This window comes from Odontesthes bonariensis, chromosome 1, assembly GCF_027942865.1.
Source record: "Odontesthes bonariensis isolate fOdoBon6 chromosome 1, fOdoBon6.hap1, whole genome shotgun sequence".
In the NCBI taxonomy this organism is placed as follows: Eukaryota; Metazoa; Chordata; class Actinopteri; order Atheriniformes; family Atherinopsidae; genus Odontesthes; species Odontesthes bonariensis.
Window position 1 is genome coordinate 31710736 of NC_134506.1, and position 17502 is coordinate 31728237.

At 42.2% G+C, this 17502-nt stretch overlaps 1 protein-coding gene and 1 long non-coding RNA gene across 4 annotated transcripts in view; both read right to left on the reverse strand.

The window, feature by feature from the left end:
• Positions 1–1076: 1076 nt before the first annotated feature.
• On the reverse strand, positions 1077–3445 carry LOC142385351 (uncharacterized). Its single transcript, XR_012770168.1, has 4 exons — positions 3335–3445; positions 3095–3189; positions 2839–2915; positions 1077–2556 (listed from the first exon to the last, which is right to left on the reverse strand). It is a non-coding gene; the product is annotated as an uncharacterized LOC142385351 (long non-coding RNA).
• Positions 3446–4541: 1096 nt separating this feature from the next.
• Positions 4542–17502, reverse strand: part of trpm7 (transient receptor potential cation channel, subfamily M, member 7) — a 39677-nt gene continuing 26716 nt past the window's right edge. For 2 of the 3 annotated variants that reach the window (XM_075464321.1, XM_075464343.1), the window contains exons 23-40: positions 17183–17315; positions 16779–16957; positions 16526–16658; positions 14767–16031; positions 14267–14352; positions 11827–11923; positions 11655–11731; positions 11464–11501; positions 11319–11347; positions 10762–10815; positions 10084–10128; positions 9807–9872; positions 8984–9267; positions 8737–8819; positions 7168–7373; positions 6864–6915; positions 6656–6762; positions 4542–4957 (exon numbers count right to left, since the gene is read on the reverse strand). In XM_075464321.1, the coding sequence (XP_075320436.1) occupies positions 4845–4957; positions 6656–6762; positions 6864–6915; positions 7168–7373; positions 8737–8819; positions 8984–9267; positions 9807–9872; positions 10084–10128; positions 10762–10815; positions 11319–11347; positions 11464–11501; positions 11655–11731; positions 11827–11923; positions 14267–14352; positions 14767–16031; positions 16526–16658; positions 16779–16957; positions 17183–17315 (3047 nt within the window). In that variant the 3' untranslated portion in view covers positions 4542–4844. The remainder of the gene's footprint in view (positions 4958–6655; positions 6763–6863; positions 6916–7167; positions 7374–8736; positions 8820–8983; positions 9268–9806; positions 9873–10083; positions 10129–10761; positions 10816–11318; positions 11348–11463; positions 11502–11654; positions 11732–11826; positions 11924–14266; positions 14353–14766; positions 16032–16525; positions 16659–16778; positions 16958–17182; positions 17316–17502) is intronic. The other variant, XM_075464328.1, reaches the window with a different exon arrangement.

Here is a 17502-nt window from a genome sequence, read left to right on the forward strand (position 1 = left end):
TTATTAATCATTTCAGATAAGTGTTGCTGTCTAGCGCGGAGTAACCCGTGGTTAAAATTACAAAGACTTTGTTTGTAGAGGTCATGGTGAATTTGAAGTTTAGTTTTTCTCCATTTACGCTCTGCTTTCCTGCATTCTGTTTTCAAGGCCTTTACCATCATAGTGTTCCTCCATGGTGTTCGCTTTCTGCTCAAGATCATCCAATTTTTAACAGGTGCAACAGTATCCATGACATTTGAGATTTTCAAGTTAAAGTTATCTAAGAGTTCATCAACTGTCTCTGCACTTGCAGTTGATGACATAGCTATAACTTCCATAAACTTAGCACTGGTATTCTCATTTATGTACCTTTTTCTAACAGACACACGGGTTAACTGAATGTTTGGAGTTAACTGTAAGTCAGAGAACACACAGAAATGATCAGAGAGCGCCAAGTCCTTGATATCAACAGAAGAAATGTCAACACCTTTAGAGATAACCAGATCCAGTGTGTGGCCTCGAGTATGTGTGGGTCCATTCACATGTTGAAGGAGGCCAAAAGTGTCAAGTAGAGAGCAGAGTTCTTTGGCATTAGTGTCCATGTTATTGTCCATGTGAATGTTAAAATCCCCTGTTATGATAAAAAAGTTATAGTCAGTTTAGCCCTGTGATGGACTGGCAACCTGTCCAAGGTGTACCCTGCCTCTCGCCCAATGACAGCTGGGATAGGCTCCAGCAACCCTGAGTTGAATTAAGTCTCCCAGATGCTCTTTGATTGACTTTAGCCCCCATTCATTACCTCAAGCCTCTAAATGTGGAACATCTTGGCCTCTCATAACTAAATTATATAATTAAAATGAAAAGAAAAGGCAAACAAGAGCACTTATCAACAATTTTCATTGCTTGACAGTTTCTCAAATGGCCTCAATCAGATGAGGATGTGAACTCTGTTTTATCATCCCGCAGGCACATTATATAAACTTTGATCACTGCTCAAGCAGAGATTTGACCACAGACCTGCTTGTGTAGCTGTCATTTTCTGGAAAACGTACTTGTACCAAGTGGTGTAAAAATAATATGAAGGAGTGGAGAAGCTGTTAATCTGTTTCATTTTATTGTATTGCCAGAAAAAGTGGTTACAAAAGTCACATAAAAGATGCTTGACAATTCACCATGTCAATAAGGCAGTGCATGTAAAACATTGGAGGCGTTATTTTATTACACATATTAGAAAAAGTACATATATATATATACTGTATATATAGGAAGGGTTGCATTGTTTTAGAAATACTATTAAAAATTATGGATTTTATGATCAAATTAGAGGAAACATTCGTGTTGTACACTACAGCGAACAGCTAAATTAGCATGGCAGAAAGCTCGATTTCTCAAAAAAGAAAACAATATAAATTATCATGACTTCTATGTTCTAGTTTATATTTCTCTAAGAAAAAAATATCAATTTCAAAAAGTTATTTTTACATTTCTCATGGGTTTCTCAAGAGTCAGCACTTGAATTGGAGAGCTGGCAAAGCTGCCCGCTGTATCTAGGTCCTGCACTAAGCTAAGCTAAGCTAAGCATAGCTGGTTCTCAGGTTTTTTTCTTTTCATTTAGAAGACTTTAATTTAATTAATTAATAATGAATTAATATGTGGTTTTCTATCAAATTTAACATTTAGCATGGGAAGGCACAGGCAGTCATTGCTATGTTTACAGGGTCCTACTTCCACAGCTGCATATAAATACATAATTAAGAGAAGATGGTCGTACAACCTCATTCGCTGAATATGAGTCGAGATACCGTGGGAACACATGAAATTTATGAGGTTTAGAGCTGCACCCTGACCCCATGTTAAAAAAAAAAAAGACACCCACTGGTTTTTTTTCACTGTTTTTTTTTTTTTAGCTTATGTTTTGTAGCTTTTGTTGCACAAAGTTCCCGGGGGTGTAACATGTCAAATGGGACATGAATTTAGTGGTCGAATTTGGAGAACATAGGACCCTGGGAACATTTATACACTCCCACAGAGACTGTGGGCTTTTGTTTAAAGATGTCTAAACTGGGAAAAATCCTAAATATACAAAACAATTGATAAAGGGCTTCTGTTTTTCTATTACAAGCAAATGTCAAGAGGCAGATGAGTCAGCAGATCGTCAGGCCCCAGTCGCCTGAAAAGCTTCTATGCTTGCATCGTGCACACACCACGTGATTTAAGTGTGTGCATTCATAAACAGAAGTGCAGATCAGTGACTGGTTCCTCCGAGCCGCTTTCACAAACCTTTCTTTTCTCGCATTAACAGAAAAACCAACATGAGGTGCAATATTTTCATGTCAAACAGGTATACTTCTGCTTCGCAGCCGGTGATGGAAATGTGATAATGTTTGAAGTCACTCCTGTATTCAGAAAACGTGAAAGATCATGAAAAACAAAAAAAACCTTCTCTGCCGGAGTCATCTCTGCTGCCGCTTGAGCCTCCACCTTCTACTGGTGACTGCATTTGCTTTTGAGAGTCACCAGCTTTGAATTTTTCTTCACGTTTCCACCGGGAACCATCTCCCTCACCTGCTCTGCCATCTGATCCCACGAAACACAAACAAAAGCAAGTGCCGAGTTAGGTGCGGCTGCTGTTTAGTTAGTTGACTGCAAAAGTGTGCATCTGCCTGAATGACAAGTCATGCTTCTCTTGAGCTATAATCTGCGAGACTGAATGTGGAACCTGAAGCTAAAATGTTTCTTTTTTTCTTCCTTTTTGGATCAACAGCTATGGAGACCCTTTCATAAGCAGAAAGAGAGGTAGATTTTTGAGCTATAGTGTGAATAAGAGACAGAAGCTGGCCATTGCAGCAACGCACAGACCTGCTCAGCATCAGGAAAGTTTCCCGTGTTCAGCTTAGAGTAGAGCAGCTGATCCCCCAGTGAAACCTCAAAGCTGTCTGCAGGGTTGAAACATGACATTGAAAATGAAAGCTGCATTGATGTGGTTTCAGAACATAATTCCTGATGCACATTTACACGTTTTCTGTACTGCAGCCGCGAGAACAATGCGTCACCAGCACAGAGAGGATATCTCACTCTTTCACTTATTTGATCCCATTCAGAATAAATGCCTTACCTTGCCTCCCTGTGACACCCGTCACCTTCAAACCAGGAATCTGCCGGAGGACACCGGCTAGTTCCTGGTAACGGTAGGCGTAACTTCATCCTTTACTGACATGAACAAACCAAAAAAAAAGAAAAAAAAGATAAACGCATTAATATCTAAGATGGATTCATGTCCATCTTCAAAGAGTATTGTCACATATGAAGTCAGAAAAAGACAATGCGAGTGTACTTGAAGAAATTAAAAACCTACCAGTATTCAACTGTGACTGTGGCCATGGTTTTGCAGCACTCGTGTGAGCCAGCAGAGTAGGTGTGAACCGAGAGCCCAGCTAAGAGGAAATAGATCCTCAACTTCAATCTCACTCAGGCAGACAGAAAGCCACTCCCACTGGGAGGCCACTGGGCACTCAGCCCTCACAAACCACCCACCAACATCGTTAGGTTACATGCAGCCATGAGGCGCTGATACTTTTAATAAGAGGTGAAGGAGCGTCCAGTGAGAGGACAGATGGAAATCTGGCACCACATCGGTTGCTGACTTTACAGTCAGGCACCTGTGGAACCCCTCCCGCCTCCTCTTTTTTTTTAAACATTACAAAGTGAGACATAAAGAGATACGCAGGTCTGTGGAGATTTGCATGCATGAACAGGGTGTCGTAGACAAGCTCGGTGTTATGACAGCTAATCTTAAACTAGAATGGTTTATAGTTGTTTAAATATTAAAAAAAAAAAAATACCATCTATTGTTTGGCAAGTATAGTTTCTTAAGAGCTCTTTCTTTTTAAAATAACAAAGTCCCTGCTTTCCTCAAAAATAAAATGTATTTATTGGTCCATTTCATTCTTTCAGATATAAGAGACACTGAAGATAGGTTTTTTTAAAGTTACATTTTATTTGTTTAAAATGATATCCAGTACAAAATGTATGCAGTAATACCCTTATGTCTGTCAGTTCCCCTGAATAAAATATCTCAATCTGCTCAGCTCATGCCACATAACTGTATCTATAAGATACACTAGATTGTAAATTTGCTCATACAACAGTTGATGACAAAGATATAGTAATAGTACCTTTGTAACAATAAAAACGATCAGCAGTATTCTGGTGGACACACTTTCAACACAATAAAATTACATACATTTTTCTGTAAAAGTTGCATTGCAATCTGCCCATATTTTACAAGATTTTCAAATCCATGTGTATCTTTTCATTAGCTAAGAGACAAAAAGTTGTGATACAAGTCCGTGTACAAAATGATCAGGTGGCAATCTGCAGCGACTCTGTCTCAGCAGGCTTTCCTCTCTGAAGCTGCTGTAAAAGATGTACAATGCACTTAAGTTTTGTTCTTTTTTTTTCTTTTTTGGCAAAACAAGGCAACTTCTCAAACTTTAAAATAAATAAACCCTCTGCAATGACACTGTACCTGTAGATAAATCCAGTTTTTTTATACATTTACTTATATATATATATATATATATATATATATTTATCCACGAACGTGTAAAAAATGTTTTAAAAGCTCCCCTCCCCCGTTTACTAAAAACAAAAGGTGAAGATGGGTGATTTGTGTTCGACAGCATTTTGGTGGGACTGAAAGACATGACGCAGTCTGCATGCACTGGTTTCCATGGAAACACGGCGGTGATTCTTCCAGTTGATTTGGTGCACCTTCAACCTCCTTGGCTGTGACTGAAATTGATCAGAACCCTGTCCCCTCATATACACACACACACGCACACACACACGCAATGTGCCTCAGATCACAGCATCAATCTCATCGATTGGTGGGACTCTTTGACTCCACCCCCTGGGTTAGGAGGGTCCTCTTGTGGGAACGTCACCTTATCTGGTGTGTAGTCGTTCCTCTTCAGATCTAAGACGAAAAAGTTAAACAGAATGAAGTGAAACCTGGTGCGCGGGCCGCGTGGGGTCACACTGAGGTCAGTTTTCACACATTTTGAAAGGAAACTACAACGGCGCCGGCTGTTTGGCATCCAAAAAGGTTCAAATAATATTGGGACATTAAATTCTTCCATGCATCTGTGTCTGCAGCTTTGTTTTGCTGCCGTCTACGGTACTCTGTGACATTTCAATACCTGTACAAAGGCTAGAGGCCTGTTCTCATGTCTGTCTAGTAAAGATGAAACATTCCTCTGTGCTCATCTTAAATCGATTTCTACGACGTGTAAAATACATCTGCTGAAACGTGATTTGGCTCATCGCAGCAGTCTTATTTTGATGTTCTAATTGATAACGTCTGATTAAAGCTTTTACTGTGCAAACGGAATCTATTTTCTAATTTGTCTTTTTCCCCATTTGTCTAGGAAACTAACTTATTGCACTTACTCTGGCACTAGTTATGCTCTTAGCTGTTTGGTTTTGGAAGGAAATGCACTTATGATTTCTTGTGACCTGAAGTTCTTTTGCCTACTGATGTTGAACACACTTACTGTAAGTCGCTTTGGATAAAAGCGTCTGGAAAATGACTAATGTAATGTAATATTTGGGTATTTTTTCAATGAGTGTAAAAATTCAAATAAGTCTACAGTACAGTCCAAAAGTCTTGAGCCACCACTTATTTCTCGTGTGTGTGTGTGTATATATACATATATATACATACACATATATATATATATATACACACACACACACACACATATATATATACACACACACACATACACACCGATATAAAAAGTGAAAATGGGCAAAGAAATTTAATAAAATGTGCAAATATCAATATAAATCCAGTCTAAAGTAAAAACAGTTTGTACAATTCTAAGGAGCTTGAAAGTCAATATTTGGTATGAGCACCTCTATTCTTTGACTAGTCTTCAGGGATAGTTCTCCAGGCTTTCTTAGAGCACAGAGACCATTTCTGATGAGGCTTCAGGAGATGGATAAACTCTCAGGTCCAGTGTCAGCTCTTTGCCTCCATCTTAAGGACATATTTATTTATAGGTCTGACTCAATTTCATCAATCTTTTTAAGGACACACACACCGTTCTGAGATATGTGCCAAAGTTCTGGCTAATAGCTCAAATAATCCCCTTATTTTGGTGTAAATACATAACATATCCTGCTTTTTAAACTGTTATTTTATGCATTGTTTTTGTAGCTGCAATCATAAAAATGAAAACAAACTGTGTCTGAGACAGGCTGCTAGTAACAAAGTCGATAAAACATCGACTCTTTGCCGAGTTCGGTGCCTTCTTTTTTTACTCGAATGATTCAGAGGTCAGAGAGTTAAGTGGCTAAACAAACAAATGACATTCCTCTGAATGCTACAAGGACTGGACTGAAAATAAGGTAAAAGCAGCAAATGTCCGTGGAAAAAGAGGAGATCTTTCAGAGAACCTGGAGAACGTTTGCTCAAGACCACTTTAAAAGATGACAAGAAAGTTAGGCTGCTTGGAGGTAAAATATAAAGAAATGAGGGCTGGATCAAGACTTTTGTACAGTTCTGGAAGTATTTTGTGTACATAGTATGAAGCTATGAGTATTTCTTTAAATTGTTTTGGGAATGTTAGAACTTAAAGTGATCAAACAGCAGATAAAAAAGAGCTCTCACCAGGAAGTTTGAGCTTCCGACAGCAGGAGTTGCAGTGGTGTTTTGCACGGAAGTTCCTGATGGCATCGTCCCCCAGGTTGGCAGGTCCGAATATCATGTCATAAGATCTGCAGGGCGTCACACAGACCTCATTAAGAACAGAGCCAAAGCAAAAAGCAGCCCGTTAAGTCAAACTTGAGCTCAATACTGAATCCTAACGCCGACTCACCCCTTTTCCCCGCTCTTTATAACTGATGGATCCGTCAGAATCTCCCCAACGCCTACACACGCAAACACCAAACATGAGCTTCATTATCAAAGATTTTATAGAGGGTAAACATCACTTAAACATTAAAACAGGGAAGAGATGAACTACACAGCATCTGAACATCGGAATCCAACCTTAAACAACAAGCCCTTTGTGCAGCTCCTTGGTTAACAAATGTCCCCTCCATGTACTGAATGTAAAGTTGTGTGGAAATGTCTCCTGGCACATGCATGAAGTAATCTGAGCAGAGCTGAGAGAGCCTTACCCTGCAGGTCGAGCACCAGCAGCTCCCCGCGGGTGTACTCGTAGGTCCAGTGGCTGAAGGCCAGCATGGTTTCCTCCAGGAGGTTGGTGGGGACGATCTCATCTCCATTGTTGTTGTTGAACTTCCTGAACTCTCCAGTGATGCACTCTTCTATGGCAAACCACTGTCCAGCAGAGTGGCAGTACAGCAAAAACACCTCCAGAAACCTGGACACCGAATGTTGAAACTCAGGTTTGAGGTTATTGACCCACAGGAGACAACACATTGAGGGTTAAAAAGAGAGAGAGAAAAAAAAAAAGTTTTTAAGATTATATCCTGACATTTTCTGACAGTAGAGTGTGAGCATTAGCCGGCTGGAAATGAACGCAGAGACTTTCTCGTCACCCGAACACCGCCCGAGCAGAATGGCCTGAGGACACTTTGAAGATTTTAAAAGTCTCTTAATAATCAAAAACGGCTCGACTTAAAAACAACAAAGCATGAACTGTGCAGTAGAGAGAATCAAACCGGGAATATTGACATTTTGGATTCAAAGCAAACACATTTGCTTAACAAATACTGTGTGAAGCGGTTTGTGGTGTAGATGCTGACCGTCAAGCACAACAGGTTACATTAGAGGTCTTATGATGACATGATCCATTTCCTGAGTGAGGACCTGAATATACTCAGTTTCAGACCAACAACACGTGGGGCTGTTAATAAGCTGTTTTTACACCAAAAGTAGTGTTTCTGAAAATGGGTATGACCCCTAAAACATTCCAATAAAAGCCTTTCCCGCTGCGGTGAGCAATGCGTCTATGATTGGTGCTCTGTGAGCTGAAAGCTGGTGGTCTTAAAGCTGCAGTCTGCAACTCTTTTTCAAGCATAATGCCTGGAACTGTCTGGGGATTCTGAAAGTAGTACATTAAATACCCCAATACAAAAAAAAAAAAACGAGTTCTCTAGGTCCCCTATATGTCCCGCTAGGTCCCTCCAAAGCCAGCAGGTTTGTTTACAAAATTGCAGACCGGACCGGTAAAAGGTAACCAATCAGGTTATGAGCTGGGCTCTGCTGCCTGTCAATCACCGATTGTGCACGCGCGATACAAGGTAGGCTCGTCCCCACGCTTATTTATCTAGACTATTGAACTTCATTACGGGCTAGTCTACTTACTGTGTCTTCCATGATCGCAAATGACAGGTGAGGTGATGAATGAGGAGTCGTGTACGCGCATCTGGCGTGCACGTCTACGTGCACGAGTTCTCATGCGTTTTGATGGGGCGGGACAGGAAGTTGAATAACCTTTTATTTTTCGGTTAAAAAATAAGCATTTCTTGCATTTTGCGACTACGGAGGTCACCGTTTTCAACTTCAAGCGTTCTGATAGATCATGTAAAACCTTAAAATGCCAAAAAGTAGGACTTTACGTATGACAACAACAAATCCTGCAGCTTTAAATGGCATCCTGCAGGCTGTGGTTCTGAGAATCCTGAGTCTCAGATAATAATAAAGGATTCAAAATGAAAAAAAAGAACATGAAAATAGAGCAGAAAGAGAGTTTAAAGATAAATGTGTCTGTGCCTGCTGACCTCGGTGAATAAGGGATCGTCTTCGGCCTGATTTGGTTGAAGGCAAATGTCAGTTTCTGAGCAGCTCGTTGTTGTTGAATTTCCTGTTGCAAGACAAAAACATTTAAAGCCGATTTTATACCACTCAAAACTAACGATGACAACGCAGTGTGACAAAGTAGAGCTGGAAACACTGAAAAACACTGAGTTTTTCCAAGATGGGCCGAGTTAATAGTTAAAGAAAAGAGGACGCAGATACGTTTCTTACCCTGAGACAAAGGTGCAGCACAGTGTCCTCCTTGTAGATGCTCTGCCATGTTTGTACCACCTCAGGAAGGAAGGACTTGACTATATACAGGTGTCCAGGTTTCAGCATGTCGTACTCCGACCACGTACAGAGCACCTTCAGGGCCCGTCTGAGTCCTCCGCCCATTTCCTCCTTGCTGAGAAACTCTATTTTGGCACAGAGGCCCCGCTGAGCCCAGGAAGACATGCTGTTGTTGATAGTGTTGGGGGAGCTCTCCTCCAGGCGGTACACAGTCACCGGCTCACCTGGAGAAGCACAAAGCAGAAGGTCAGCGTTACCAGTCTGTATTTCACTTCCTGCAGTAGGATGGATGAGGAAAGTCTGAATAGTACTACTGAATGCCTCCTTCTCTGTAATGTAACGGCAGCACTTCACATGTTGTGCATGTAACAAGTGATTTGAAAGTTATTAGTTTTGAGCAGGAAAGGCACATGGGCTGTAATTCACACACCATTAAAGGAAAGCAGTGCATGTGTGAAATAGGCTTCAGTTCCCGTCTTTGTTAAACAACTTTATCAAGGAGGAGAATCACAAGCCAACTGCCAAGCCAAAACAACCACAAACAAGTGCACAAGAGAGGCAAAAGGTTGTGAAACCAACAACGGCAGCTGAGCGAGGTGGAAAAAGTACAGAAATCTGATCTCTTATCTGCCTCAATACTTCCTCATTCTCCAACTGCCTGCTGGCATTTTTTTCCCAGCAGTTTGCGGTCCTCTCGCCTAATGTGACTTGGGTCAGGGAAAAAAAAAAAAAAAAAAAAACGAAAACTGGAATCCACTTTTACCTCTGGGGGGCACCGGAGTGAAAGGGATGCTCTGAGACAGCCTCATCAAGTTGTTGCGCTCCACGGCTATACAAAGAAGAAAAATAAAGAATATGAACACCACAACAGTTACAACTACAGCAGCAGAACAGGAGGTTCACTATATCATAATAATGCAGTTTGTTTCAGTGAAACGTTGATACCTCATCTAAATGCAACATTCGGATCTTATATAAATAAATTAAACACAAATGCATTACAATACTGTCGACTGTCTTCTCTTAAATGACCATCTTACCAGAGTATTGATAGCTTTCCATGGGTTTGAACGGGGAGCCAATAGCTGCAGAAAACAAAGTGACTGTCAATGTTTCTACACAATTTTCAATATACTTGATGTGTGTCATATAGTCAACATGCAGTGTTGATAACTTTAAAATGATCTGGCCCCACGATTGGACGAAATATGCCGACAAATTCCAGCATCCACCAGTAGATGGCAGTGTGACACTTAAAGAAACAGCCCAAAGCTTGATGCAGAAGGCAGCACAACTTTCTGTTAAACATGGTAATAAAAACATAAATGGAAACGCAGACAGCTGTGTTTGAGAAAAGATTTGTTTTCTCTCGTGTATTTAAAAATCAGGTTACAGATGCAAACTGTAAAAATGTCCCTCCGTCTTTACAAAAACAGAGAAAATAAAGGGTTGCAAATGTAATCTTTTAGCAACATTCCTGATCTCCTCATTCTTTTCATTGATCAGCAAAGTCCGCAATTTCTCAGGAAAAAATAGAATTAATCTCATTTACTCTGAGCAACATAGAACAGAGAAATGCAGCAAACGGGAATCCAAAGAAATAAAAGTTCTGTCATTAGATATTGAATGATTCGGATCAACTGGCGCTTAATTAGTCCTCTCTGTGTTTGGGTATATGCAGAGCTTTATGAATGGTTGTTAGGGTTAGTAAAACTCACAGTCTTTTCTGGCTCCGAGGTGGGTGGGACGTGGCATGTAGAGAGAAACTGCGGCTGTGACCACAGAAGAAAAGCCCAGTTAAGCTTTTATCCAGGAACAAACACGCTAATAAGCACGACACAGAGTTTTAAGCGCAAGTTTCAATGCAAAAAGTACAGCTTTTCAGTTATTTGTAATGGAGTCCTAAAACTTCTAGACCATCACAGATTCCACTTTTACATTTTCTTTGTATGAATAACTTTGTTTCCATCATGCATGACCAACTCTTCCCTCTGGGTTGCTGAGATTGTATTCAGCAACACAAGGACACTGCTGAAGCCAAACTAAAATTACAATTCTTCAGTGCAACAAAACTGAAAGAATGTAATTTGGTGTAGTCATGGGTCTGGGGAGGCCTGTCGCAGTTTGGATTCCATCACACATAAAAGATGCTCAAAAAGGTGAAAGATCGAAGGTCGTTTCTCATGCGATGCTGTAGGACCAGTCGATCCAGACAGAGAAGTCTGGCAAAACTAAACTGAGCAAAAAGAAACTTCAGCGAAACTCCAGATCTTACCATTTAGTGTTTCTTCCCCGGGGGCCCTCCTGAGAGAGAAGAGACAAGTAAGTGACCCTGCTTTAACCTGACATGACTTTAACTGAGTCTTTGTAAGGAAAAGACAGTCTGAGATTAAAAGATATGGATATGTGGCAACACTTACACGCTGCTGGCTTGGGCTGACTTGACCTGAACTCTTTCCTGGTAACAAAAGCAGAAGATATCAAACAATGACAGGGACCGGTTAATAAAAAGCTGAACTAGACAGCGTGTTTTTTTTTTTTTTTTACTTCTTCTTTGTACTCACAAAAGTACACGTGCACCTTCACATAGAAATACACACACAGCTCTTACAAGTACTGCAGCTCTGGGGTCTTCATGGATCCGGATGTCCTCAGCAGAAACTCTGCTCCTGTCCTTCTTTGTCAGAGCTACAGAAACACAACCATTGTGCATTAACACGGTAAGATCATCTCTTCTGATAAAGCACCTAAAGATAAAGATAGCTTTTCTTTTGTGAACCTACTTGATTCAGGGTGAAGATAAGCTGGGGTTCTGTCAAACTCTGTGAAGCCAGCGTATGAGTTAACAGCTCGGATAAGACCATGACCTTCAGGCTGAGCCTGGACCACACAGATGGAGACAAAGACACAGAAAGGAGTTAGTGGAAGATTCTGTTACGTTGTTCATTTCAGTTAAAAGACCATCTCTACTGATAATATGCCCATATACGGCTTTCGTTGGGTAAAATATGCAACGGATCATGAGGGAAGTAAGCAGTCAAAACGCAGGCCGAACACTTCCACACTGAATCATTTGGCAGACAGGCCAACACTTCAGTGCCAGACAGTCAGTTTCACATGAAACTAACCTGAGGAACAGCAGGTTGGACCTTTTCAGAGCTGACGTTTAAAGACAGCATACTCAACATTACATCCCCTGTATACTACATTATGAACTATCAATCACCATTTAGTGAGGAGCGAGTGATTTCAGACACGGCAAGAGTTGTATGACCTCAACAGCACATTATTAGCAGTTTAACAACGTGTTACTACGTGTGTTTGAGCAGAGCTGAAGCTGTAGGCAGGGAGGAGACAGAAGAGGAGCTCATTTACATGCCGACTAAGGCTTAGAGTTGCAGCGAAGCAATCTTAAAGCACGAGGGAAAAGAATGAAAAAACCTGAGTCGAGATTATCTTTTATGGATTTCATCAAAAATAAATAAATAAATAAATCGGACTAAATCATCACGGTGGCAATGGAGGAAACTGTCAAGGCATCAAAAAAAAAAAAAACAGCAACATAATGTGTCGTTTCTGCGGCAGTGCTCTGTAGAGTTCACCTCCTCTGAAACACATTGGCCCTCATTTATCAAGCCGTCGTAGAAAGCATCGTTGATATGAGCGGAGAACTCGTCGTACGCAGAGGCTCAAGTGAGATTTACAGAACATGCGTACCACACCAATCCCATCGAAAGACCGAGCGGCTGTTGATAAATCCGGCGGCTGAAATCCATCGTAATGATCCTAATCACGCCTTCTACAAAAGGGGGTTGAGAGGCCGCACCTCTAGAGTTTGCGACATGGATAGACGAAAGGCGGCAAAGAAACGCTGTTGACGGGGGGGGGGGGGGGGGGGGGGGGGGGGGGGGGGAGCTCCGATCCAGGTTTGGATTTGAGTGCCTTGGAGGAGAGGGTGGCTGGCCTGATCGGAGCTACGTCTTTTTTCCTTGAATAACAGAATGCTTACCAAAAGTCAGAATAGCTGAATAAGTTCCTCTCTCCTCCTGAGCCTCTTGGCTGTGCAGGCTGGTGGAAGGGATCTCTGGGTGCGGGGTCCTCTGGATGTACATCTGGAAATGGCACTCCATTTTTTTGGGCAATGTATGGAGAACCCCGCATGCAATAATAATATTGCATACCTTTTCGGGCGTATATAGAAGGGTTCCCCTCTCCACAGTGCGCAGTGTTAAAGCGCCTCTCCTGTTCGGTGTGAGGGTGCGCGGTTGAATAATGAGCCATCACTCTTCCAATCACGGAGTTGTACTTGTTTAATTTATTTAATTTGCGTTTATGTTTTATATTTATGTTGAAGTCAAATAAAACATGGGCCTTCTTTGAAGTGATAAGTCTGTAATTTTAACCTAGGGATTTGTTGCGACTCATGAGGCACGCACTAGTGACGGTGCTGTTTATGTATGCTATTGCAGTCACCGCAAGTCAAAATGGAAAAGTGCGTACACGCCCTCAGACCTGTCGTGGCGATTTCATCTTTCCTGGGCTCACGGTGGATTTGATAAATGCCAACCTTTGCGCAGAAAAGAACGTACACACGACCTACGCACGTTTTTCGTCTTACGCAAGTTTGATAAATGAGGGCCAATGTGACACAACAAGGACAAAACAAGGAAATCTTATATCTCCTTAAATCATGGGACCTGTATCCGTCGAGTTCTGATCATGGACAAGCAAGAGCTGCATGAGACGAACTGTCAACGCAGACGAGACATCGCTCCGAGGTTCATTCAGGTCATCAGATTTGACAAAAGAATTGAGTTTACAGTATGTAACTGTAACAACCATTTTAGTAATATAGAAAGTATTATTGGCTCCAAAGTATTACATATCATCAGTTCTCACACTTGCATAGATTTGCGCATAAATTTTAATTTTGGCTGAATAAAATCTGCTGAATTTCTAATAATAAAACGGTCTTTTTAGTTATCCTCTTTATTCATCAGTCTGAAAGGAAAACTTAATAAAAGACAGCACTGTAATCTCAGATTTTCTGTCAGACAACTGGCTACTGACCCCCGTTTATTTGCAGATATTAACTTTGGACCCCGTTTGCTCAACATCTCACCACAGAGCAGGTGGTCAGAAATCCAACTTATGAGACGTTTGCAAGAGCAGCGAGAAAGTATGACGGCAACACACAGGACAGGAAATAACATACACACGCACCTGTGATCTGGTTGGTGTGGTTGGGCTTTGTCTGCTAGAGGTTTCTTTTGGCCTGAGGTCCTGAAGATCAAAACTGTCTTTATGACCTAAAACAAAACATATACCATAGTCACAAAGAGAAATCTAACTCAATCATTCAGGGTAAGACAAACAAAATACAGCCGGAGACACCCCCAACACCAATGGTGATATAATTACATCTCCAACATCTGATTCTTATTGAGAAACTCCACCTGACAAACGCATACATCACAAAATAGAACACAAACCTCTTAGTCATTCAGCTGAGAACCTCAATAAAACAGCCATTAACTCATGCTTCACTCACATTGTTATACAAATCTCAGCACCCTTGACAACAGAGAATAATTAAGTCAGACGGAGCAGAGAAAGTAAGAGAGAAGGCACCAGAAAAGTCCACAAGAATCCTCACCTGGACACGGACAGGCCCCAGCACCTGTTAGATGCAGCCCTCAACGTTAACTCACTAAAAGTCAAACCTCTTATGTTTGAATTTCTGGCCAAGTTCCTCTTGACAAGTCGGCCTTCTGACCCCGTCTGACCCTCACAGTGGGAGGCCGCTGGTCCCGACTCAGCCCGTTCCCTTCGTTTTCGTCTCTGGGGTCTTTCAGGTACCACTACAGGGGCTGGAGTGCAACCTGGCGGGCCACAGTTTCTGTTGCTGTGTTCCAATGGCGACTCTGGAGCCAGAGAGACTTCAGGGTGTGTAGCATTTCTGCCGGATTGGCCCTCATCGTCGCTGAAGGCCTCATTCACATACCCCCAACCGACAACCCTCTCTCCCTCCCCTGTTCTTAACCCCTTTGTGCTCTCAGGCTTAACAGTACGAGCAGGCAAGAGGGCAGGCTGGGCAGAGCTCGATTTCTTAGAGACAACAACCACAGTCGGATACAAGCACTTCTCCTCCTCCTTTCCATCAACATCAGATTGAGCCTCACTCTTGTACTTACCAACAAAGGCCCCAAACTCTACAGAGATGTTGTCCTGCTGGAGGGGCTGCTTGTAAAGGCCAGCCAGGGCAAGGTCAGGGTGGCTGGAGCCACTGGGCTGGGAAGGGGTGCTGCTGATGTGGAACTGAGCACCAGGGGAGGGCACATTGGGCAGGCTGGATGCCGAGTCAGAAAGGCGCAGCAGCTCTTGTGGACGGGTCAGCTTACTCTGGGTGAGAGAGTGGCCTCGGAGACGCAGCTCCGGAGGGGAAATGGCCGCAGCACTTTGGAAAAAGGCACTGGATCCGGCACTGCCTGAGGAGCCAGCCTCTGCAGCAAGGTGTCCAAGCCCAAACAAGCCCCTCCTCTCTGGACTCAATGCTGGGTTCATGCTGGGGTCCAGCTCCTGTTCTATTCCAGGGCTAGGCCCGATTCTCCGACGACTTCCCATCCCAGCCCCTCCTTCTGCACCAATTCCAAAGAGAGAATCTGCTATGTTGGCTCCAGCCTGGGAAAAAGAGGACCCAAAGTAGGCCCCCACACTGCGCTTGCATATCATTGATGATTTGGAGTCTGGTGGCGCAGGGGCAATGCTTGGGACCACATTCTTAGACAGACTGAGCTCCCGAGTGATCTGAGTGTGGACCTTGCTGGCCTCAGATGCCCTCTGAGCTGTGAGGGTCTTTAGTGTGTCCACAGTCAGAGCTGAGAGGTCTTGCAGGTGACCAATCTGTGAATCCAATGTATGCAAGGAACGCTTTATAAAGTTCACCTTGTTCCCAACCTCCTTCAGCTGCAAACCCATAGTCTCAACCCTGGAAAGAGAGAATAGCTTCAGTTATTTTCAAGGTCCACTTGTGTTACTGGCTGTTGTTTAGGTTTACTTTTACAGTCCATCTATTGTGGCATAGTCATTCAATCACATTAGCCAGTTCACTGAATGTCATTTAATACAATCACATTTACAAGTTAAAAGAGCCCGTAGAATGCTCATTGGTATGTTCATAACTTAATTTGTGATGTATTCTACTTCCTGTCTCTTCAAAAACCTCCTTTCTAAAACAAAAAACCCAAACAAAAAAAACAGGCATCTAAATGTTGCATTATAATAAGCACTGAAGTTGGCGCTCACTGTTGAACCCGAGGACATCAGCTGGATATCAGACACTTGAGGAATTGTTTATGTACCTTTTCACATATATCAAAATCTATTGATCAAATTTCCAGGTAAATCTCCTCTCACCGAACAAAATTCTACTTTTGGATTCAATTTTGGAAATCCTTTTTAAAGGGCTGAGAACAGTCCCACCTTTTTGAGGTAAGACGTATGCGCTCGTCACTCCCCGAGTGAAACTGATCATCCTTTTCATGGAAGTACGTCTCAACACACTGCTCCTCAAAATCATGAAGCTTCTTTTGGTCTTCCTCAGTGAGGAATAGCTCTGAAAAGAAGCACAGTGCAGCAGATTGGTACAAATGGAGTTGCCCCTGATGCAGAGTTCATTAGGTTGAAAAGCCAATCCTTAAATCCCTGATATGTAAAAAAAATAGGGTGTAATTACTTGGTCCGTAGGTACTCTCCTTCTTCCTCTTTCTACACATACAGAAGAGGGAGTATATATGGCACAGGAGGATGAAGGGAGGTGGGAGGACTGGCTTCTCGTGGTAGGCCATGATGAAGTGGTAGCGCTGGTACTTCCACACCAAGTTAGAAATGGACTTCACTTGCAGATATACATTACTGCAAAACAGAGCATCTGACAATGACTTAAAAACGAATACCTGGCATATCTAAAATGTAGATATTGGAACTACTCCCTATCATAGAAAACATCAACAATCCAATTGAATACCAACATTGGTACACTGGGAAAATGCCAAACAGGTGAATCCCGCTTAAACAGCCTTTAAAAGGATAAACCTAAAGGCCCACCTGGGTTATGAAACACTGGATACGTGCACTTACTTGAAGAAGGCGATAAGAAGGTTGACCATCAGTATATACTGTACAAAGAGGTAGACTGCTTGTAGGAGAGGAGTCAGCCACACTCCTGCCGCACACAGGGACTTCACTGATTGTTCACTGTTATTGGCACACACTGTGAAGAGATGGGAACCGTTAGAATGAACGCATAACTGAAAGCCTGCACATAACCATCAGCCCTCTCCAAAAAATACTAATGTTGTGTAGATTTTCTAACCTAACCCCAACCCTACTGTTAGGCTATCCAAACGTTTGTTTAACGTCACTAATGCACTTTGTAAACTTCCAGGCATCAACTTCCA